Here is a 25,053-nt window from a genome sequence, read left to right on the forward strand (position 1 = left end):
GCCTGGCATGCGCGCGGCCCGGGTTCGATCCTTAGCACCACATACAAAGAAAGATGTTGTGTCTGCCAAATACTGAAAAATAAATATTAAAATTCTCAAAAAAAATTACTAAAAGAAAACATGAGAAAAATTTTGTAACCTTGGATTAAGCAAAAAAAAAAAAATTTTTTTTTAAATAGGACACAAGCTGATTGCTGGGGTAAATGCCTGCAATTCCAGCAACTTGGGAGACTGAGGCAGGAAGACTGCAAGTTTGAAGCCAACCTGGGCAATTTAGTGAGATCATGTGTCAAAAACAAAAAGGGCTGGGAATGTAGTTCAGTGGTAAATCCCCCCTAAGTTCAATTCCCAGTACTATAAGATAATAATAAAAATAATATAAAAAGCAAAAATTATAAATTAGACTTCATAAAATTAAAGTCTTTTGTCTTCAAAAGACATTGTTAAGTAAATGCAAAGGCATGCCACAAAGATAACATTCACACACACACAAAAAAACGCATCTGATACAGGATTTGAACCTAGAATAATAAAGAATTTATATAACTCAATAATATACTTCACCAAAGATGATAAACAAATGACAAATAAGCACATGAAGAGATGCTCACCTTATTAATCCTTAGGAAAATATGCATTAAAATCATCATAAGATACTACTATATACCCTCTAGAATGACTAAAATTTAAAAATTTAAGACTGTTGGTAAAACCAAGTGTTGGGGCTAGGGATGTGGCTCAAGTGGTAGCGCGCCCGCCTGGCATGCGTGTGGCCCCGGGTTCGATCCTGAGCACCACATACAAACAAAGATGTTGTGTCCTCTGAAAACTAAAAAAATAAAACATTAAAAAATTCTCTCTCTCTCTCTCTCTCTCTCTCTCTCTCTCTCTTTAAAAAAAAAACAAACAAGTGCTGACAAGGATGTGGCGCAATGGTGCTCTTGTCCATTGCTTATGGAAGTGCAAATGGCACAACCAATTTGACTTAATTGATCTGAAAAGGCACATTCCTGAGTCAGTGGCAGGAAAAGCCCAGCAACAACCAAAGTCTCAATGAAGAACTTAAATTAAAAAAAAAAATCTCAGGAATTGCTGACACCAGGTTCCCTAGAGGAGGGAATAAAGATAAGACTAAATAGCAGGAAGATAGAATGAAATTTGTTTAGGAGGCAGTTGGAGTCCTAGATCCTCCTATGCTGCCCTACATGGCTAGCTGACTTTCTAATCCTGGCAGAAGATTAGAATTGTTTCTTCTGGAAAGGGTAATACAGATTTGCTGTACACTAGGCAGACTTGAGAGCGGGATAATATCCTGAAAACAGGGTAGTGATGAAAGTTTACAACCTCCTTCTCTTGTTGGCTCCCAATTAAACACTATCCATACAAATAACTAGGACCTTTTTGGGGGGTGCAGAGTACCAGGGATTGAACTCAGGGGCACTCAACCACTGAGCAACATCCCTGGCCTTATTTTGTATTTTATTTAGAAACAGACTAGGAGCTTTTTAAATGGAAAATTCAGCAGTTCTAAAAGAAAGGGCCTCCGGATAAAAACATTGGCAGCTCCCCAGTGAAATAGCCTAGCATGTGGTAGCTTGCCTCCAAAATAGCCCCCAAGACTCCTGGCCCTGAATATTTCACCTTTGTGTAGTTTCCTTCCAAACTGAGTAGAACTCGTCTGGAATCTAGAGACGATGACAGAGGTGATGGTGTGTGACTTTCGTGCCTAGCTTGTAGCTATACCTTTGTTGTGGTGTGAACTGATCAATATAATCAATTCATAGACATAGGTTATAGATTATAGGAAGAAGGTAAGGTAACATTGTCAGGTCACTGGCGGTGACTTAGGACAAAGCAGCCCGTGTGGGAAAGGAACATCAATCAGGCGCTGGCGGGAACGCCTGTCAATCAGAAGGATCTCCTGACTAACGCCTGTCAATCAGCAGAACCCCCTGGCCAATCCTGAAGTTCAGCCAGCTCCCTGACCAACTCCAGCAACAAGGGACCCTAAAAATCCCCTTTCCTGTCCCAAGCCCTTCCCTTCTTGCTGTGAGCCCCATAAAATCCCAATCAGGTCAAGCTCCCACGTGCTTTCTCCTCATTCCCTTCTCCTGTCCACTGTCCATCTGATCCTGATCGAGTTCTGCTTGGTAGTGATATCTCAAATAAAGCCTCCTTCGGCGGCCTTTTTAAAGGTCGCTGGTGGTCGCTGCCTGCCTTGCCTGATTTTACAAACATAGATAAGCAACAGGAAGACATAAATTCATCAGGAGTAAGCCTAAGTAATAGTAATAAAATCATGTAACTGTAAGACATAGGATTTAAGCCACAGGAAAAAAGATATGGAACAGTGAAAGGTATGCCAGTATAGTTATAGATCAATATAGGCTGATAGGTTAATATAGATATAGACAAGGTTAAATCAGCATAGTTGTGAACAATTGTATTAGCTTGACCATGTAGACATAAGGCTTATAGATATCAGTAGTAAAATGATGAATAAATGAGATAACTGCAAGCATCAAATAAGTTACTAATATTGGGATAGCAGAAATGGAGTCACTGTGGCTATACAAACAAAAAGTGTGGCCATAGGGACTCCATCTTAGCTGTTCTAGACTCCATCTTAGTTTCTCTGTTACTGCTCCTGTGAAGAGGGAACTGCATGGCCCATTTCTAAGAAACAGAAACAAAAGCTGTCTTCTTTTAAAAACTTGTTTTTCTGTACTTTGTACCCCACAGAATGTACCCAACTCAGGATATGGTGGTGATCGTGGTGAGCTACATCTTGGGTTTGAGTGCATTTTAACGTTTTTTTTTTAATATTTATTTTTCTTTTAATTTTTTTTTAGTTGTAGATAGGTACAATATCTTTATTTATTTATTTTTACTTATTTAATTATTTATTTATTTTTATGTGGTGCTGAGGATCGAACCCAGGGTCTCGCATGTGTGAGGCGAGCGCTCTACTGATGAGCCACAACCCCAGCCCAACATAACTTTTAAAATAGATTATTGCCCCTGCTCAGCTGAAACTCAGGATATGGTTGTCTAACACTTGTTTGAATCTGAGATGCAGTTAAGCTAACTGCTTTTTTTTTAGTTTCTGTAACTTGCTTGCTTGCATAATGCTGCGAAAAGCCCTAGAGTTGTGGTTTTTGTCCTTAAATTCTCAAGACACAGGCCGGGAAATTGCTGTTCTCTCACAGAGCTTCAATCTCTAGGGGTGGGTGACAGTCCCCTGGCCAGGTAAATAAAGCTCTCTTTGATTTGAATTCAGACTTAGAGTGTTTTCTGAAGTGGCTTCTCATAACACCTTGGCCTCTTGCACTACTAGCTCTGGGAAAAGTCAGACACATGCTTGATCACACTTCAGGACCACTGTGGAAGGGTCCTATGGAGAGGGACTAAGATTTGCTGACAGTCAATACCAACTACCAGGTATGTGATCTTGAAGCAGATCTTCAGCAGACTGCAGCTCTAGTTGGCATGAGACTGCAGATTTATGAGGGACCTGTAAGCCAGAATCAAATAGCCAAACTGCTCCCAAATCCCTGAACCATGGAAATTGTGAGACATAATAAGTGATTATTGTTATTTTAAGCCACTGAATTTGGGGGTAATGTGTTATCCATCATGAGATTAGTAATAATTCAAGATTATCCTTCTTAGAACCAGAATCCACAGATGAAAACTTCCTCCTACTACCACACACACACACACACAAAAAAAAAAAAAAAATTTTTTTTCACTGAGTCTCTTGTGTCTCTTCCTTAAATATGAGCAGAGAGCCAGAGACCACCATATACCAAGAACACTCTAAAATGAGAAACTTGATAAGACCAAACCAATTGAAACAAAGCAATTTGAAGGGCATTGAGACTATCCCAGTATATTAAAACTTACCAAAATTAGTTTTAACATTCTCAAAGTGGCAAAAGAAAATATTGTATCCAAGAATAAGATATATATATATATATATATAATTTAAATAATCGAGAACAAGAAAGAGTTCTTGGAAATTAAAAATAGGATAGTAGAGTTGGGTGAGGGATTACATCTGTAATCCCAGCCACTTGGGAGGCTGAGGCAGGAGAATTGCAAGTTTAGGCTAGTCCGGGTAACTTAGACTCTATCTCAAAATGAAATTTTTAAAAAGGATTGGGGAGATAGCTCAACAGTAAAGTGCTTCCTACTATATGTGAGGTCCTAGGTTCAATCCCCAGAACTGTGCACACACACACAAAAAGGAATAGTAGAAATGAAAAACTAAATAACAATACTGGAAAATAAAGTTGACAAACTGTCCCCAAAAGGCAATGAGTATTCATGGTTGAGGTTAACAATTTTTACTGCTTCATCTAATATTCCCCAATAAAAGGCAAAATAAAGAGAATGAAGAAATAACAGAGATACTTTTTCCAGAAGTTTCAGTATCTGAATCACAGGAGTTTTAAAAAGAAAATAGGGAGAATAAAAGGGAGTTGATGAATGGACCAGTTCTCAAACATTTTCTTAAAAATTATTAAGGGATGTACAGAGTTATCAATGTTCACTGTGTTAGATGTTGAAAGAGAAAAAAATTTAAAACACTTATTAACTTATTAAAGAATCACAATAGGGCTGAGGATGTGGCTCAAACGGTAGCGCGCTCGCCTGGCATGCGTGCGGCCTGGGTTCGATCCTCAGCACCACATACAAACAAAGATGTTATGTCTGCCAAAAACTAAAAAATAAAATATTAAAAAATTCTCTCTCAAAAAAAAAAGAATCACAATAATAATTCTACTTTCTATTAATATAAATAAAATATACTTATGAAAAATAACTATTTTGCAAACAAAAATAATTTTTTTTAGTCAGAAGACTGGTATTATTTTATATTTAAAAATATCTATTTGATACCTAGTAAACTGGAAGACAGCAGGAATCTCAGTTCTGGCTTCTGCTCTTAATCTGTTGTATTACATTGTTTTGGTTGAAGTATATGAAGGAAAGGCAGCCTCACCAGCTATATAACTGGACAAGGCGGGAGCATTGGCATAGTCTTCAGATAATTGTGGACACTTTTCTTCAGTGCTATACCAGAACTCCACAAATGACCACCCTTTCTTTCTTTCTCTTTTTTGGTACTAGGATTGAACCCAGGGCACCATATCACTGAGCTACATCCCTATCCCTTTTTGTTTTTTATGTTGACACAGATTCTCACTTAGCTGTCCAGGCAGGCCTTGAACTTGCACTCCTCCCACTTCAGCCTCCTGATACCCAGATTACAGATGTGCCACAGCACTCCCAGATACAAATGGAGGGTTCTCAAAGGTTAGTTGCAGTATATAATCTGAACTGTATTTGTGAACATTTCATACTCTATTAGGCTAAAATATATTGGTCTATCTTGGAACTAGAATGAATCCTCATGCATTTGGTGAATAGAATATTGGGTCACTGAAATATGCAATTCTTCCCAATAGTGACACATTTCATTATACAATAACAAATAAATCACATTTGTTAGTATCATCACCAATTTCGTCAGGGAAGACTTTAAATATTGGCAGCATGTCAAGCTCATAGTAGTGAATATAGTTTCCCAAAATCCTAAATTTTCTCTTGAAAGCTGAAATTCTATCACTGATAACAAAGAATATTGTCAGTTGTTTGTTTTTTTACTTTAAAAAATATACTTGTCTCACTTGCTACTGGGAAAATATCTACCAAATGCCAGAATTTTTTTGTCAGTCCTTCTTTCAAGTAAAAATTGTACTCCAGGGAAAAAGCAGGTGGTTCTGTTTGCAATCAATACAGTTGCTTTTCCTCAAGACAGCTCTTGTACATTTATACACATAAGTGCTTTATGAATATTTTCCATGTTGTCACATAAAAACATTAAAAATGTGTGTACTTAGGGGTTGAGATTAATAATTTTTATTGCTTCATCTAAAATTCCCAAATAAATCATCCTACATTCCTAGGTGAAATGGACTTTTTTTTTTTTTAATTTTAAATGAACATGCAGTGGAGAAGAATGTAGCAACCACTAGTACAGTTTATTGTTACTGCCTTGACTCATGCTAATATGCCCGCAGTTTTGTCTCTACTTCTTTTGTTGTTGTATTTGTTGTTGTTGTTTTTTATTACTGGGGATTGAATCCAGGGATGCTTTTTCACTGAGTTCCCCCCCCCACCCCTGCAGTCCTTTTTTATTTTATTATTTTATTTTTTAAATATTTAGTTGTCAATGGACTTTCATTTTATTTATTTTTATGTGGTGCTGAGAATTGAACCCAGTGCCTCACACGTTCTAGGCAAGTGCTCTACCACTGAGCCACAACCCTAGCCCTTTTTTATTTTATTTTGATACAGAGTATCTCAAAGTTGCTGAGGCTGGCCTCAAACTTGAAATCCTCTTGTCTTAGCCTCCTGAATCACTTGGATTAAAGGCATGTTCTACCACACTGGCCTCGTTTCTACTTTTGCACTATTGGTACAAATGTCAACACAGTGAAAAAAGCAGGAAAAGTCTTTTTATAATAAAAATAGTTTTACGTTAGATGCAGTGGCACATTCCTGTAATCCCAGCAACTGGGAAGTCTAAGGTAGAAGGATTGCAAGTTCAAGGTCAACCTCAGCAATTTAGTAAAATCCTGTCTCAAAATAAAATTTAAAGGGCAGAGGCTGGGGATGTAGCTCCATGGTAAAGCACCCCTGGTTTCTATCCCCAGTGCCAAAAAAGAAAATAGTTTTACAACTTAATAGATAGAAAATATATAACCCAATTTAAAAATGAGCAAATGACCTTGAATAGACTTTATCCAAGACATTAAAATGGTTTAACATCATCAATTATCAGGGAAATACAAATCAAAACCACAATGAGATATCACTATTCATACCTTAAAGTGGCTATTATCAAAAACACAAAATATAACAAGTGTTGGCAAGAGTGTAGAGAAAAAGGAATCTTTGTACACTATTAGTGGGAATTTAGATTGGTATTACCATTATGGAAAATATGATGAAGGTTCCTAAAGAAGTTAAAAATAAAACTACCATATGAATGTGCCATTTCTCTTCTGGGTTTGTACATGAAGAAAATGAAGTCACTTCATAAACACATGCACTTTTAAAAAATATATATATATATTTTTTAGCTCTAGGTTGACACAATATCTTTATTTTTATTTTTTTAAATTTTTATGTGGTGCTGAGGATTGAACCCAGTGCCTCACGCATGCTAGGCGAGTGTGCTACTACTTGAGCCATATCCCCAGCCCCAATACATGCACTTTTTCAAAAAGTCTTTTTTGTTTTGATTCGTTATACATGACAGTAGAATGCATTTATGTACTTTGATATATCATACATGGATGGGATATACTTTCTCATTTTTCTGAGTGTACATGTTATAGAATTGTTTCATTCTACTATCTTTCCTATCCCCACATCCCCTCCCCTGCCCTCCCTTCACTTCCCCTCTATCTAACACTATTCTTCTCTAGTGCCCCCCGCCTTACTGTGAATTAGCATCCGCATATTAGAGAAAACTTTCGGCCTTTGGTTTTGGGGATTGGCTTATTTCGCTTAGCATGATATTCTCCAACTCAATCTGTTTATTGGCAAATGCCATAATTTTATTCTTCTTTAAAGCTGAGTAATATTCCATTGAATATATATATACCACATTTCCTTTATCCATTCATCTATTGAAGGACACCTAGGTTGGTTCCATAGTTTAGCTGATGTGAATTGAGCTGCTATAAACACTGACACGGCTGCATTATTATAGTATGCTGATTTTAAGTCCTTTGGGTATAAACCAAGGAATGGATAGCTGGGTCAAATGGTGGTTCCATTCCAAGTTTTCTGAGGACTCTCCATACTGCTTTCCATAGTGGTTGCACCAGTTTGCAGTCCCACCAGCAATGTATGAGTGTGCCTTTTCCCCCACATCCTCACCAACATTTATTGTTGCCTATATTCTTGATGATTGCCATTCTGACAGGAGTGAGATGAAATCTTAGTGTAGTTTTGATTTGCATTTCTGTAATTGCTAGGGATGTTGCACACTTTTTCGTGTGTTTGTTGATTAATTGTCTTTCTTCTTCTGTGCAGTATCTTTCAATTCCTTAGCCTATTTATTGATTGGGTTATTTGGTTTTTTGGTGTTAAGGTTTTTGAGTTCTTTATATATCCTAGGGATTAAAGCTTTATCAGAGGTGCATGTGGTAAAGATTTTCTCCCAACCTGTAGGCTCTCTCCTCACTTTATTGGTTGTTTCCTTTGCTGAGAAGAAGCTTTTTAATTATTAATCCATCCCATTTATTGATTCCTGATTTTACTTCTTGCACTTTAGGAGTCTTGTTAAGGAAGTCAGATACTAGGCCGACAGGGTGAAGATTTGGACCTACTTTTTCTTCTATTAGGTACAGGATCTCTGCTCTAGTGCCTAAGTCTTTGATCCACTTTGAGTTGAGTTTTGTGCAGGGTAAGAGATAGAGGTTTAATTTCATTCTGCTACATATGGATTTCCAATTTTGCCAGCACCATTTGTTGAATAGTCTATATTTTCTCCAGTGAATGTTTTGGCACTTTTGTCTAGCATGATATAATCTTATTTATGTGGGTTTGTCTCTATGTCCTCTATTCTGTACCATTGGTCTACAAATCTACTTTGGTGCTAATACCATGCCGTTTTTGTTACTCTAGCTCGATTGTATGTTTAAGGTCTGGTATTGTGATGCCTCCTGCTTCCTTCCCTTTTTTTGCTAAAGACTGCTTTCACTATTCTGGGTCTCTTATTTTTCCAAATAAATTTTATGATTGCTTTTTCTATTTCTATGAAGAATGTCATTGGGATTTTAATATGAATTGCATTAAATCTGTATAATGCTTTTGGAAGTATGGCCATTTTGACAATATTAATTCTGCCTATCCAGGAGCCTGGGAGATCTTTCCATATTCTGAGGTTTTCTTCAGTTTCTTTCTTTAGTTTTCTGTATATTTCACTGTAGAGGTCTTTCACCTCGTTTGTTAGATTGATTCCCAAGTTTTTTGTTTTGTTTTGTTTTGTTTTTTTGAGGCTACTGTGAATAGGGTAGTTTTCCTAATTTCTGTTTCAGTGGATTCATCACTGATATATAGGAATCCATTTGATTTATGGCTGTTGATTTTATATCCTGCTACTTTGCTGAATTCATTTATTAGTTCTAGAAGTTTTCTGGTGGAATTTTTTGGATCTCCTAGATATAGAATCATGTCATTGGTAAATAGTGATAGTTTGAGTTCTTCTTTACTATTTGTATCCCTTTAATTTCTTTCTTTTGTCTAATTGCTCTGGCTAGAGTTTCAAGGATGATGTTGAATAGAAGTGGTGAAAGAGGACATTTTTGTCTTGTTCCAGTTTTTAGAGGGAATGCTTTTAAATTTCCTCCATTTAGAATGATGCTGGCCTTGGGTTTAGCATATAGAGCTTTTACAATGTTGAAGTATATCATTAGTTTTATCTAGTATTTTGAACATGAGAGTGTGCTGTATTTTGCCAGATGCCTTTTCTGCATCTATTGAGATGATCATATGATTCTTGTTTTTAAGTCTATTAATATGGTGAGTTATGTTTATTGATTTCCATATGTTGAACCAACCCTGCATCCCTGGGATGAACCCCACTGGATTATGGTGCACTATCTTTTTAATATGTTTTTGTATGCGATTTGCCAGAATTTTATTGAGAATTTTTTTTTTAAAGAGAGAGAGAGAGAGAGAGAGAGAGAATTTTAGTATTTATTTTTTAGTTTTCGGCGGACACAACATCTTTGTATGTGGTGTTGAGGATCGAACCCCGGCCGCACGCATGCCAGGCGAGCGCACTACTGCTTGAGCCACATCCCCAGCCTTACTGAGAATTTTTGCATCTATATTTATCAGGGATATTAGTCTGAAGTTTTCTTTCCTTGATGTGTGTTTGTCTAGTTTTGGTATCAGGGTGATATTAGCCTCATAGAATGAGTTTGGAAGATTTCCTTCCTTTTCTATTTCATGGAATACTTGGAGGAATATTGAATACCTGCACCCTTATGTCCACTATGCAGCACTATTCACAATAATCAAGACTTGGAAACAACCTAGGTATTCATCAGTGGATGAATGGACAAAGAAACTGGTGTAAGGGTGGGTGGGTGTGCACACACACTTGTGCAGGTAAGGGTAGTGTCAGAGAGGATATTATTTAGTCTTAAAAAAAAAAAAGAAGAAGAAATCCTACCAATTTGTACAGCATACATGATCCTGGAGGACCTTATGCTAAGTGAAATAAGCCAGACACAGAAAGACAAATACTACATGATCTCGTATTTGTATGTGAAATCTAAAAAAAAAAAAAAAAAAAAAAAGTCAAATAAAAGTGTTTATCAGGATTGGGGTGGGAGGCAAGAAATCAGAAATCATATGTCAAAAGATACAAAGTAGCAAATATGAAGGGTGGCCACCTCCAAAGATCTAAAGTAAAATATGATAATAATAAAATTGTGGAACAATGGAGAGAGAGAGAGAGAGAGAGAGAGAGAGAGAGAGAGAGAGAGAGAAGTAGATAGACTGTCAGACCTCAGTAAAAACAGGCCAAACCCCAAAGGTACAGAACTGGACTCTCAACAGCAACATCAAAACCTAAAATGCAATTAAGCAGGGTCTCAATGATTTACCCTCCTATGATCCTTTTTCAGAAGTGACCAAAAGGAGTTCTCTAAAACAAGGAAGTGAACCAAAAAAGAAGAGACCTGGAATCTAGAAAGCAAAAGAGAAGGATAGCAAAGGAAGTCCCTAGTGAGAGGCTGGAGACAGTAGTGATGGAAGCAGGGCAGTGAGAACCACAGGGAGGGAAATCCCAGCACAAAGTCAGGACTGCAGGACCCAGCTATCCAACCACTCTGGAAGAATCTTTTCTTCCACAGCTTTTTGAAGGGTGTCCTTTTTGCTTGTTCTCCCCATTTATATAAACTGGAAAGCTGCCCTCCCTCACAATCAAGCCACTTCCAGTCTTCCCCTCTTCCTAAGTCAGAGGTGTAATCTGCTCTCTCATTTCCCAGCAGTTCCACTGCCCCTTAGTCCCCAGTCACACCCCACAATCCCATGGGCTCATTTCCTGGCCCTGGCCCTGCCCCATTCCCAAGCAGGTAGCAGGGCAGGGGGCCCACCTTGGGAAACATGGTCACCATGCTGCTTAGGCACTCTCGGCGCTTCACCTCCAGGTCCTTTTGCTTGTCTGTCCAAACCTGCAGCCTTTGTCTCTGCTGTCGGTTGATGTTTTCAAGGAAAACATAGAGGCTCTGGGCCTTGTAGGTGGCCCTTTTTTCTTGCACATCTTGTATGTGGTTGATCACTTCCTGTCTGGGAAGAGAGAAGTGATCTAGTGGGTGGAGAGGTCTTCTCCTCCTCCCTCCAATTTGGTTGACCAGAGATGACTCTGTTTTCTATCATTCCTGGGATCATAAGTAGAGAGCTGGGGAAAGAGAGGCAGAGAAGTGAGAGGTGATATCAGGTAAGAAGCCTTAGGACTGGGCTGGAAACAGGAAGAGAAAGCCACAGAAAAGGGGAAAGCATATTGAGTGGGTCACAGATAGGAAAGGAAATGAGGAAGAAATGGGGAAGTGGGCTTGCAGGGAAAGGCCACTATGAGGAGAGCAACATGTAAGTGCCTTACCTCCTCTTACACTTTCTACAGTTGCTCAAAGGCCTAAGGATAGACAACCTTCGCTAGTGCCCTTCCTCAGGAGACCGTGTCCAGGTCTGGGTGATTCTCCCCATCTCCCATACTCCTCCTCTCCCACTGGGCTTTGGCTCTTCCTACATATTGCAGTGGGTGTGGGCAGGTGCCAGGTGGCTGTGGGGGCACCTACCGGAGGTTTTGGAAGCGTCTGTAGAGGATGTACTTATGGCACAGGCACTGCAACATGTGTGTGCTCAGCTCCATGGTAGTGGTGGTAAGCTCCAAGGCCTTGCTGCGCAGGTAGCGGGGCAGCATTGAATCACCACCCAGGAGCTGCAGATTCTTCCTTTGGGCCTCTGTTTTCATATGATATACCTTCTCTTTAAGGATGACTGGGGATCTCTGGAAAGATGGCCGTGTTACCCTTCAGATGAATGTCCCCGTGATAGGAAGGGAAGTAGAATTTTTGGGCTTGGTGGGAATCCTGGGGACTTGTGGTATCTGGGTAAACTCTACTGAACTCACAGTCCTCTGGTTTAAGGATTTGGGGTGCTGGGCATGAGGGGACCTGAGCAAGCGTGGCCTCCTGCCTTGGCAAGCAGATTGGACCCGGCTTGGGGGAGGTACTGGCAATGTCTCTGCCTTCTCTAAGTTCTTCCACCAATTGATGGTTGTGAAGATCGGTGTCTCCACATCCTCCCCTGGCTCCTCCTTCCTTAGGCTCTTTTGATTCTCTTCCTGTGGGGCAAGTTGCTGCTGTTGCCTGGCAGCTGCTTCCATCTCCCACAGCCGCAGCTTCTCCTGATGCTTTTGCTCCTGCAGGGCCCACTGCCTCTGCCGCTGTTGCCAAATCTCTTCCTCCTGCAGCCACTGCTGCCTCTGCTTCTCCCTGCTCATTTCCTTTTCCCAGTGCTCCACTTGGCTCTCCAAGGGTACCTTCCTGGAGCTCCCTGGGGACAGGTGATGCTTCCTAAGCTGAAACTTAGGTTGGACTCCTTCCTTCTCTGGGAAGTGGTCCTCCTGGTCTTTGTCTTCATGACCTGAGTTTTCTGCTACCAGTCTTTCCCATTTTGTAGGAAACTTGTAATCCACTGAGGGTGGCAACTCAGGCTCAAGACTCTCGGTGTCTTTGCTAAACTCATCTGCGATCCTCAAATGTGTGTTTGTGGTGGAGCGTAGCTGCCATGTAGAATGCATAACCCTTCTGTCCCAGGCTGTGGCCATGGGACGTGGGGAAAGTGGTGAAAACAATAGCTCCTCCTCCTTGGGCTCCTGTTGGGTTTCCTCTATGACTATTCCTTTTTTTGAAAGTGTTTCTTTTTCAAGGGTGCCTGGGGAGTAAATATAAACCTCAGCTGGGTCTCTAGCTGAACCTCTAGAGGTCTGAACCTTCTTCAGCTGGAACTCTAGGGCATGCTTTATCAGGAGGAGATCATGGTACTTTGCCCCTAGAACCTCTACCTGCTTTAGTAAAGCATCCCTCTTGCTCTCAAGGACTTGAATGGACTTTTGGAAGTGCAATCTCTGGCTGCTGAGCTCTTTGGTCATCTCTATTTTCAAGTACCTGTATTTGGATTCCAGGCTCCTAGTCTCTTTGTGCTGGATGATCAAGGCCTTATTGAGGTTCTCCACCACAGTGGATATGTATCTAATGGCCTTGGCCTCCCCCTTGTTGAACATGGTGGAGTCCAGGAGCTCCTGTAGCATGGACTTCACTTAAGAGACCTTTGTGCAGGTGGTGTGCTTGTCTTGGAGCATCTGCTCTGGGCTCAGTGGCTGAGGGTGGAGTGAAGATTTTTGTTGGCTTTTTTCCTGCCAGCCCTGCCAGAACGTGCATTTGGATACTGGGAGAGGTGGAGAGAAAAAAGGCAACACAAACTCCTGTGGGTTCTTAGGATTTCACTGATTCTACAGACTCTGTTTGGTCAAAATTCTCACTTAATCCTCTTTGGGACTGGGTAAAAATAAGGAACCGGGATTATATGTGAGCCAGAGATACTGTTGGGAGAGACTTTTGCTGGGCCTGAGCTTACCCAGAACTTACCCTCAGGTCAGCTGCTCCCAAGCCCAGAGGACCCTAAAACAGTTAGTTAATCCAGCTGTGTTCAATTCATCCTACTCCTGATGCTCCATATTTTCTTGAAGTAATTTTTCTTATCATATCACTTCACAGCCTCAACATCTACATTTAGCACCCTAATGCCAATTACCAAACCCCTTAAGCCCACCTAGAAGCTTCATTCCCTTTTTCTGTTACCCTGGGGCTGGGCCTGTAGAAAATTTATCATATGGTCATGCAATTATGCTCCTGTTTTTTTTTTTTTTTTTAATGACTAGTCTTTTTTCATTTTGAGCAAATGGTTATCCTTTAATAGTCTGACAAAAGCAGTAGGTCTTCTCCCCAGGAAAATGTACTCAGCACAGATTGTGTGTGCTCAGCTCTTCAAGGGCTTGACATGTCATAGTAGTATCCCCTCGGACCTACTATCTGTATAGCTGGTGGAGTGATCATCTTGGAGCACCAAGTCAATGAACATCACTGTCAGAAAAAAATAATGGCTAACTTTAAATGAGGGACTAAAGTAAATCTGGAAATTATGTGATACTAAGGTCAGGCTAGCATCTAGCCAGTTTTGTCAGGCCATATGGTTCAGTGTTTCAGAACTTTGGTTCTGGACTCAGATAACTTAAGTTTACATCTTGTTTTTCCCAATTTTTTTTTGGCGGGGGGCAGGCTAAGTTTCCTAAGTTCTCGGTATCTCACCTGAAAAATGAGAATAATCATAGCATCTTCATAGGATTTACAGTATGTACATTTAGTGACAAGTACAGTACTAGGTACCTAGCAAATACTTAATAAATAATCCCTAAAAAGAAAGAAAGAATCTGGGCATGGTGGTATACACCTGTAATCCCAGCTACTTAGGAGGATCCCAAGTTCTTGGCCAGCCTGGGCAATTTATTGGCGCAGAGGTAGAATGCTACTTGACATGATACTACTATGACATGTCAAGCCCTTTTAAAAAATAAAAATCAAAAAAAAAAAAAGGAAGAAAGAAAGAGACACAGCCTTTGCTTTGCTGTTTAAGAGTTTATGCTCTAGCAAGGAAACAGGTTTATAAAAAAATATATTTCAAGACAGGATGGTAAAGACTGTAGGAAAAATCCATTTTTCCTTGTCTTTTCCCTCCCTGCAACTGTGGACCTTTCTTATGGATAATGTACCGGTCCATAAGAATCAATAGGAATGCTAATGTTAGGTATTGTTTATTAAGTCCCAAGCATGTTCAAAGCATGATATCAGCTTTCTCACATATGTGGAAGTCTCTCCTAACCCTGCAAGTTGGCAGTATCCTTCTCATTTTATATATGAGGGAACAGGCTCAGACAGATGAAGTAATTTTCCCAAAGTCATACAACCAGAAATTGGCAGAGATGGGATTTACACTCAAGTCTGTCTGACTTCAAAGCCCATGCTCTTGAAGTAAGACTCACCTAAGTGTGGCGCCCAGCTTTGCCATTAGCTTTCTTGTGGTCCCTTCTCTGGGTGTCAGTGTCCTCATCTATAAAACGCATGAGTTAGATAATATTAGGTCACTTATAATGTCAACAAGAGTAAGATTCTAAGGTTTATCTGTGTTGTCAACTCACCACCTTGGGAGCAGGTACAGTCAGGAAGGCTCCAGAGGGGCCTCCAGCTGAGCCTCACTGAATTTTCTGGCTCAGCAGCTAGGTTTGAAGTGAAGAAAGGATGTTCTTCAGACTCTGGCTACAAACTCTAGCCTTCCTGGCCTTCAAAACTTGTTCCCCAGACAAGGAACCACCTGTTTCCACCTCACTCCTATCTCTAACCTGAGGGGCAGCTCAGAACTGCTCAGTGCTCAAATTGAATCCAGCGCTCCCTCCCGCCCCCCCACCCCTTCTGCACTTTTGTTAAGTCTTTTGCACTTTTGTTAAGGAGGAAGGTCAGAGAGACCTACATCTGTAGACCCAGCCTGGGTCTTTTTCTTCTGAGATGTCATCCAGCCCATCCCCACCCAGCTCCCCTCCCAGGTGCTCCAGGAACCTACTTTGTGCCCTTTTCTTTTGTTCTTCAATGAGAGTGGAGCAAAGGGAAATGAGAGACTGGATGCCTCCTTTGGTAGCAGTGAGAGAGAGAGGTAACACTTTCTCCATCACCTCAATCCATTCATCCAGAGATTCCTGTTCTTCCTCACTCTTCCTGTTCCTGATCTCATAGGTCAGACTGTCACCTGGACAAGGAGTAAGTTGTGCAGGCTGAGGACATCCTGTCCTTGAGGGAGCTCTAAGCAGCCCTGTAACTTAGGGGTTGCAGCAACTTTGAGGTTGCATTGGTTTCACCTTGTACTAGCTGTGTGATATTGCCTTGTCACTTAGTTCCCTAAGCCTCAGTTTCCTTCTGTAGAAGGATTGAGTGAGGTTTAAATGAGTAATGCATGTGAAATTGTTAACATGAGGTCTGTCATGTACAAATACACAATAAACATTACATATTATTGTTGTACTTTGAGGCCAGGGAGGTGTCTTTTTATTGCTTTATGTCCATTGCCTAGGCCAACATCTGAACAATTAAATGAATTAAGTGGAGTCAACAACTAACTCTGTTAGTTCTTGAGAGCAGCTGAAAGATCACTGAATTGAGAGTTCCCTGGAAACAGTAGTGTGAGGTAGCTAGGGTGCATCTCCATATCATTTTTCTCCCAACACTGCAACATCTAGCAAACCTCACTGCACACAGGTCCTGTGATTAGATGACTCTGATTTGAATGAGGGGGAGGGAGTAGCGCCTGGTTTCAGGTCTGTATGTATCCTGTGTCCAAATGGTTGGGTAAGTTGCTTATGTCTAGCGTAAGTGTATATGCAGTAAGAGTCATTTCATTCTTCTCTATAAAATAGCTAGTATGGGTTTGAATTCATTTTCTATCCTGCCCCCCGCCCCCCAAAAAATGAGATGTCATGATGGATCTGTGACTTAGGATTCATCACATGTTCAGCTAATGTATGATCTATTATGTTTTGAACAATTACATGTTTGCTTGTCTGAGAATTGGAGGTTACATGAGTGGTGGAATGTTTCTATGGGGAAGGGGTGTTAAAAATGTGTCCTTTATGCTGTCTCTGCATCCACCACCCACACACCCCTCCCAGCAAATGCTGATATAGGTAGAAAAAGAAGGAGACTCAGCCAGCAGGGACCAGGGGCTAGGAAGAAGTAATCCACCCTAGTAGTTACCCAGCCCACAGACTCACCCCAGTCACCCAACCAGCGGAGAATTTCATACAGGTGCTTCTCTTTCATTTTGGCATCTTTGGAGAAGGAGGCAATTTTTTCCAGCAGTATAAATCTCTTCTTGCCCTTTTGCTCTATCTCATGAGATTTCACCTTTTCTTTTAAGTCATATCCTAATTCTTCCTGGAAGCGGTTGATAACAAAATTGACATTGTCCAAGATGTCTGAAAGTTGGGTAGAAATATCCTATATAGGAGACAGCAGATTGTAGTGCTTATGAGTGTAGACTTTGGATTCAGATGACTGGAGCTCAGGGTTTATTTGTTTGTTTGTTTGTTTTGTTTTGTTTTTTTTTGTGAAGTAGAGATCAATATAGTACTTATGTCACAGGGTTTTTGTAAGAATTAAATAAATTAGTATTTGTAAAGTGCTTAGAATAGTACCTGGCACAGTAAGAGCATTAGCTCTTATTATCATTTTGATTATTAAGGTCAGTAATACTAAAAATATGTATCAAAAATGTCTTCAGAATATCAGAACTTGTTGGGGCCTGTACGTCTGTACATATCTCCTCACCCTTGAGGCCCCAAGAAACCCTCAGGATCAGAGCCTCAAATAAAAAAAAAATATGCCACAGTCTCATATAAAGGGTGTTTAGAACCTTAGGTCATTATCCCTAAGTATTTCCAGCACTCAATCTTGAGTATTCTGGCAGTTTGCCCTTGGCAAACAAACCCTAAATCAAAAATTCTGGAGCACTCCTCCTGCCTTCCTGCCTTCATAGGACCCCCACTATGGGCTATCCTGGAGCTTTCTGCCCATTTGCCTGTGGGATGCTCCCTTCCCAGTCCAATCCCTGCCTCATTGGGGTGGTTGATCCCAGCCTACCTAGCAGAGGCTAAGTATAGGATGTGGGTATTTTGAATTAATCTGTCTGCAACCCAGGTTGCTGAGTATTCCTGGGATTTTGTTTACATGTGGGGTTAGTCCCCAGTCTCTAATCAGAGCCCAGTAGAAAGGTGTTTCCCTCATCTCATGGATTACCTCCTGAGCCCGAGTTAGCTGGGCAGCCTCAATCCTTGAGATGATGGCTTTTACTGATGCAGGAGTCACCAACTGTGGGGAATTGTCCTTTTCCATTCTGGATAACTCTTCAGTTCTAAGATGTCTTGGGTCTCTGGTACACAGTCCTGGACATACAATGTTGATTGTTTTGGCAGTTAAAGGTCCCAGGTTGGCTCTTGGGTACCCTCTGCCCAGCCACAGATCCTCTGGTAACTGCCAGACACCAGGTTCCAACTGATCTGCTTTTCCTTGGTGACATCATCAGTTTGATTTAAAGAATTAAAAGATTAAGCTGGTGTATAACCAGAGATATGAAAATTGTGCTCTATATGTGTAATATGAATTGTAATGCATTCTGCATTAACACATTAAAATAAAAAATAAAAAAGAATGCAAAAATTAAAAATAAATTAAACTGGATGCAAGTTTACACACCTATAATCCCAGCTAGTGAGGAGGCTGAAACAGGAGAATCACATATTCGAGCCAGCCTAGGCAATTCAGTGAGACTCTTTCTCAAAATAAATTTGAAAGAAAGGGCCAGGAATAGGTCAATGGTAGAGCATTTGCCTAGCATGAATAAGGCCCTAAATTTGATATCTAGTACCATGTGCATACACACAAATTAAACTTCCTGCCATCTGTCTGCTTGGTTATCTAGCTTTTTATCTATTATCTAGTATTATATTTACTTGACCGGTTGCTTTTCTTTCTTTTTTCTCCCTTCCTTCTTTCCTTCCTTCCTTCTGTACAGTGGTAAACACAGAGGTGCTTTACCACTAAGGAATTACATCCCCCTCCTCCTTTTTTAAAATTCCGAGACAGGGTCTTGCTAAGTTTCTGAGACTGGCCTCAAACTTGCAATCCTCCTGTCTCTGACTCCCGAGCTGCTGGGATTACAGGCATGCACTACCACATCTGGCAACATGTTTCTTTAAAAAAACCATTAAACGTTCTGCTCCCAAACTACTAATGACTAAAAATAGGAAAAAACAATTAGAAATAATTACTTTCTGCTATAGTTTGGGTCTTAAATGTCCCCCAAAGGTCCATATGTGAAAGACTTGGTCCCTAAGTGGGCACTATTGGAAAGTTGTAGAACCTTTGGGAGGCAGGCTCTGTGGGGAGGTCTTTAGGTCCCTGGAGGTGAGCCCTGGGAGGAGATTGTGGGACCCCATACTTCTTGTTGCCTGACTCATGATGTAAGTGCTTTTACTCCATCACCACACACTTAGTCATTGCCATCTAGCACCCCACCAGAAGCAACAGGGCTCCTTAGTCATGGACTGGAGCTTAAAAACTGTGAACCAAAATGACCATTTTCTCCTTTATTTTTTTAGTGTTTTTTAGTTGTCAATGGACCTTTATTTTATTTATTTATATGCAGTGCTGAGAATGGAACCCAGTGCTCCACATATGCTAGGCAAGTGCTCTACACTGAGCCACAACCCCACCCTGCAAAGACAGCTTTTTAAATTTTTAAAAATTAGAACCAGTAAATAACCAAATGGGAATATGTTTGCATTTTCCCTGAGGATCAAGGCTCAATTAACACTTTTAGTTACTGAAAGTGATAATCATGGCCAGAGATCTTTTTTAAATATATGACCATCATTTTATGCCCAGGACCTAGAACTGTACCTGGCACATAGTAGGTACTTACTAAACACTTATTGAATGAATGAATCACTGAATATGTAAATGCAAACATGTATACAGCAAATAATTCTTCCTTGCTACTAAAGATATTATTATTTAATAGATAAGAAATTAAACATTGTAAGTACATTTTTCAGTATTTCATGGCCACTTAGTCACTTGTTACCTGATACCTGTCTTTCACCTTCTATCATTCATTTGTTTATTCAAAGTTAATTCTTTCATTGGCTCATTCATTCAACAAACATTTACCCTTGGTAACATGCCATGTGCTGTGTTTAGGGCCAAATTCTGGAGATAACAGAAATGTGTAAGACCTAGTCTGTCTTTAAGGTACCTGCACCTGGATTATGGATACTATCTATCTACACATTGGGTCCTGGGTGGTTCTTTAATCCCTTATGATTTCAGAGCATGTTGTGGTTTACCAATAACTTACTTCTGTTTCCAGCCTGCCTGACTTTTCTTCTCTTCCTGCTTTTCCTTCCTCTTCCTTCTCCACCTCCTCCTTCATTTTCTTCTTTCCCTCTCTCTTTTGTGGTGCTGAGGATTAAATCCAGGGCCTTGTGCATTCTAGGCAAGTGTTCTACAACTGAGCTAACATTCCCAGCCCCACATAACTTATTTATCCCCACAAACACATACAAGCCAGCTAAAGCTCAGAGAGGTTATAAGATTTATCTAGTTACAGAGTTGGGAAGTAGAGAGTTGGGACTCCAACCTGGTTTCCTGACTCCCAATCTGGGGCTTTACCTCCTTACCTCCCTCCCTATTTTCTCTTAAACTCAACCATACTGATAATTAGATTAAGTGTAAATGACCTAAACAAATAATTAAAATACAGGTATTATAAGGCTCAATTAAGAAAACCCTAAGATCCACGCTATCTACACAAAACACACTGTTTCCCCCTTTTTTCTCTTCTTTTCTTTTATGGCGTTGTGGACTAAACCCAAGGCACTTTGCCACTGAGCTACATTCCCAGCCCTTTTCATTTCTTTTTTGTAAATATTTATTTTTTAGGTGTAGAAGGACACAACACAATGCCTTTATTTTTATGTGGTGCTGAGGATCGAACCCGGGTCCCGCCCATGCTAGGCAAGCACTCCACCGCTGAGCCACAATCCCAACCCCAGCCCTTTTCATTTCTTATTTTGAGACAGAGTCTTGGTGAGTTGTCCAGGCTGGCCTTGAATTTGTGATTCTCCTGCCTCAGCTTCCCAAGTAGCTGGGATTACAGGTGTGTGCCATGGTACCTGATTTAAATACATTTTAAATAGAAAGAGACACATAGATTAAAAGTTAAAAAGACTGGGGAAAAGAGCCAGGCATGGTGGTATACATCTATAATCCCAGCTACTCAGAAGGCTAAGACAGGAGGATCACAAAATTGAGGCTAGTCTGGGTAACTTAGCCAGAACCTGTTTCAAAATCAAATAAAATGGACTGGGTATATAGCTCCATGGTAGAACACTTGCCTAGCAGGTGTGAGGCCCTGGGTTTAATCCCCAGTACAGAAAAAGATAAGAAAAAGAAATTCATTTACCTCTAGTGCCAGTTACTCAGGAGGAGGCTAGAGGATCCCTTGAGAGAAGACATGAATTGTAGTGCCAATATCATGAAAAAGATGGAACATCACTATAGATTCTACAATGAGAATAATAAGGGAGTATTATTAAAAGGTATTATGCCCATGAAGTTGCAGAGATGAAATGGACAAATTCATTGAAAGTTATAACAAATCCAAATTCATTAAGATGAAAGAAGAAACCTGGATAGCCCTAAATATACTAAAGAAATTGGGGTTGTAATAAAAAAAACTTTCCCTCAAAGAAAGCTCTATCCCCAGATGGCTTATAAATTGTACAGAACACTGAAGAAAAAAATAATCCAGCTCTAAATTAACTCTTCCATAAAATTTAATAGTAGGGAATGATGAGGGCCACAATCAAGTTAAGATGGCGCCTGGCAGTATGCTAGGAGGAGTGGTTTCTGAGCCAACGCCAGCGAGCCATTAAGATGATGAGGATTCCTTAATGACTGACTGCTGTGTCTAGATGATGTCACTTAAGTCAAGCTGTGTGTAATTAGTTGGGTATATGTACCTCTGCAGTCCGGCAGAGAGGGGACTCCTGCTACCTTGGGTGCCCACTACTTTGAGTTCTCAGTTCCTGCTGAGTTCACTTGCAATAAAGTAGTTCCTGCTTCAACCTTCAAGTTGCTTGTCACCTCTCGGTTATTTTGCCCAGCCGGACTTAGGCAGCCCAGCCGGACTACAGCAAGGGAACACTTTTCAAATCATGTTATGATGTTAGCATTACCTTGATACCAAAACTAGAGAAAAACATTCTAAGAAGAAAGTACTACAGACCAATATCTCCCACAGAGACATAAAAGAAATGGAATTAAAAGCCACTAACTGGAAAAAATTATTTGCCTAACATATATTTGATAAAGGACTTGTATTCAAAATATGTAAAGAACTATTACAATTCAGAGACAAGACAAATAACACTGTTTTTAAAATGGTAGAAGAATTGAATAAATAGTACTAAGTCAGGGCTGGGGCTGTAGCTCAATGGCAGAGCACTTGCTTAGCACATGTGAGGCACTGAGTTCAATCCTCAGTACCATATAAAAATAAACAAATAATGGGCTGGGGTTGTGGCTCAGTGGTAGAGCGCTTACCTATCATGTATGAAGCACTGAGTTCCATCCTCAACACCACATAAAAATAAATAAATAAAAATAGTGTCCACCTACAACTAAAAATATTAAAAATAATAATAATAAAAAATAAATAAAATGAAGGTATGCTGTCCATCTACAGCTAAAAAAAATTTAAAAGTACCATATCATTAAAGAAGATATACAAATGATAACTGCACATATGAAATGATTCTCAACATCACTAATGCATTAGGGTAGCGCAAGTTAAAAACACAAGATACCAACTCTGATAAGGATGAGTTAGATGATAAAGAACATGAAGATACCAAAATGTTTTGAAGGATATTGGGAAAGTGAAAAACTCATATTGCAGTTGGGAATGTAAAATAGTACTACCACTTTGGAAAATAGTATGGTAGTTCTTTCTTTCTTTTTTCTTTTTTTCTTTGTTTTGATTTTTGGAACTGGCAATGGAATCCAGGAGCCTTTTGCCACTGAGCTACAGCCCCATCCTTTTTTTATTTTTTATTTAGAGTCAAGGTAACACCAAGTCATGGAGGGCCTTGCTAAGTTGCTTATGCTGCCCTGAAACTTGCAATTCTTCTGTCAGCCTCCTGACTCATTGGGATTACAGGCATGTACCATCATGACTGGCCAATGTGACAATTTTTATTAAAAAAATGTTAAATACATACTACCAAACAGCCTAGCAATCCCATTCCTAAGTATTTACTAAAATAAATCAAAACAAATACCTATATAAAATATTTATAAGTGGCTCTATTTATAATAACCCAAACTGTTTATTCACCAATTGGTGAATGAAGAAACAAACTGCAGTATGTCTATGCAATAAAATGTACTACTTCATACTAACAAACAATGACCTACTACTCAAATGCAATAACATGGAAAATCTCAAAATAATTATATGTACTAAGTGAAGGAAGAGAACTAAAAAATAAATATTAAAAAAAAAAAAGACCAGCCCAGGCAACTTAGCTAGGCCCTGTCTCAAAATAAAACATAAAAAGGTTTGATGATGTAGTTCAGTGTAGCACCCCTGGGTTCAATCCCCCAATACCAACACATACACACAAAAAAGCAGTGTTTTATATGCCTAAGACTGTGGAAGGATTGTGGGTAGAGAGTTGTGCAAGGGGTAAAAAGTGAGGAATTCACTGAAGGGAGCAAAGAAGTAAACTAGGGGCTGGGGTTGTGGCTTAGCCGTAGAGCACTCACCTAGCATGTGAGAGGTCCTGGGTTCCATCCTCAGCACCACATAAAAATAAATAAACAAAATAAATTTATTGTGTACAAATAAAAAGTAAATATTTTCTCTCTTGTGTGGCAAGTCTTTTTCATACTCTTGCTTCATTTTCCAGACATTAGTCTTTCTGAGCCCTTCTCCCTATGGGCAGCTCTGTGGCCAGCTGCAACGCCTTCATCACAGTTCAGAGACTACACTTGGGTGGTCACTAGCCCAGGAGAGATGGTCACAAACTTTAAAAAATAGTGACCAAATAAACCTTTTTCAAATAAACCTTTATGCTGAAACTTTTTCAAATAAACCTTTATGCTAACCTCATTAAAATAAATAAATATAGTATCTTATTAGTAAATATTTAAAAGTTAAACTTCATGACATCTTTGTATTATAAAGTCATTCAATGTCAAGAAGCCTATTTTGGTGAACCCAGAAATTTGATTTATAGAACATATATATGTGAGTATTTTTAAACTGCTATTTAAAAACAGACTATATTTAAGATTTATGGGTAAAAATGGTAGGTTGAACACATGCATCTAAATTTGTTTTACTGGAAGCCCACTAAAACTATCACAAATATATTTAAAGGAATAAATCCACTAAGGACAGGAAAGGAGACAAGAGCACAATTTTAGGAAAAATGGAAACCAATTGGATGAGCAATTACTCAGACCAGAGAAGAGATGCTAAAGCTAGCAGGGCAACTGCATGGCAAAAGGGATTGGTTGTGCCAGACCAGAGATTTAGCAGTTTCCACTGTCTGACCCTCTGAGAGGAAAGAACAGGTACTACCATCAGAGGTTCCCAGCCAGATCACTGTGCAGAGCAGTTCATGATCAACAAACCCACGTGTGTACTTGAGTGCATTGGGGGGGGGGGATACACTTCCAATCCTCTTCTTGGTAGCCTATCCTTAAGTGTGAGCAGACAACCAATGATTATAAGAATTCCAAGAAAAGAACATAATATGGAAGACAGAGACCAAACCCACAGAAAAAGAAATTTGGAGCAAACAGAGATTATGCAGAAAGAAGAAAAATTGAACAAAGCTTCCAGTAATATATTTCAAGACAAGATAAGCTATTGTAACCTGAAACAAAATAAGATGCTGCAAAAAGAAATATTTGGAGAATAAAAATAAAGTGAGAGCAATAAAAATCTTTAAAATATGAAAAAAAATCAATAGAAGGAAATAAAGTGGATGGATTCTCCCAGAAACATAAAAAACATGGAAAATTGGAGAGAAAAAATATAAATTATAAGGACAAGCCTGGCAGGTTCATCATCAAATCATAGGAGTTCTAAAAAAGAACAGAGAAGATGGAAGGGAGAAAATCATCAATGGGATAACTCAAGTCTACTGCCTGGCTGGGGCTGTAGCTCAGTAGTAGAGCACTTGCCTAGCATGAGGGAAACCCTGAGTTTGATCTTTAG

At 39.7% G+C, this 25,053-nt stretch overlaps 2 protein-coding genes across 3 annotated transcripts in view; one reads left to right on the plus strand and one right to left on the minus strand.

Annotated features, from left to right (window-relative positions):
* Fam186b (family with sequence similarity 186 member B) overlaps nt 1-18,108 on the minus strand; it is a 29,075-nt gene extending 10,967 nt beyond the window's left edge. Inside the window, 5 exon segments of the mRNA XM_046435523.2 lie at nt 11,193-11,385; nt 11,895-13,548; nt 15,775-15,957; nt 16,976-17,201; nt 18,000-18,108. Coding sequence (XP_046291479.2) covers nt 11,193-11,385; nt 11,895-13,548; nt 15,775-15,957; nt 16,976-17,201; nt 18,000-18,095 — 2,352 coding nt within the window. The 5' untranslated portion in view covers nt 18,096-18,108.
* The window catches only part of Prpf40b (pre-mRNA processing factor 40 homolog B), an 85,006-nt gene that overhangs the window by 25,832 nt on the left and 34,121 nt on the right, over nt 1-25,053 (plus strand). The gene's annotated exons all lie outside the window — the stretch shown is intronic.

Source organism: Marmota monax, unplaced genomic scaffold (genome assembly GCF_021218885.2).
Source record: "Marmota monax isolate L192 unplaced genomic scaffold, Marmota_monax_Labrador192_F-V1.1 WCK01_AAM20220418_F8-fsc00012, whole genome shotgun sequence".
Classification (NCBI taxonomy): Eukaryota; Metazoa; Chordata; class Mammalia; order Rodentia; family Sciuridae; genus Marmota; species Marmota monax.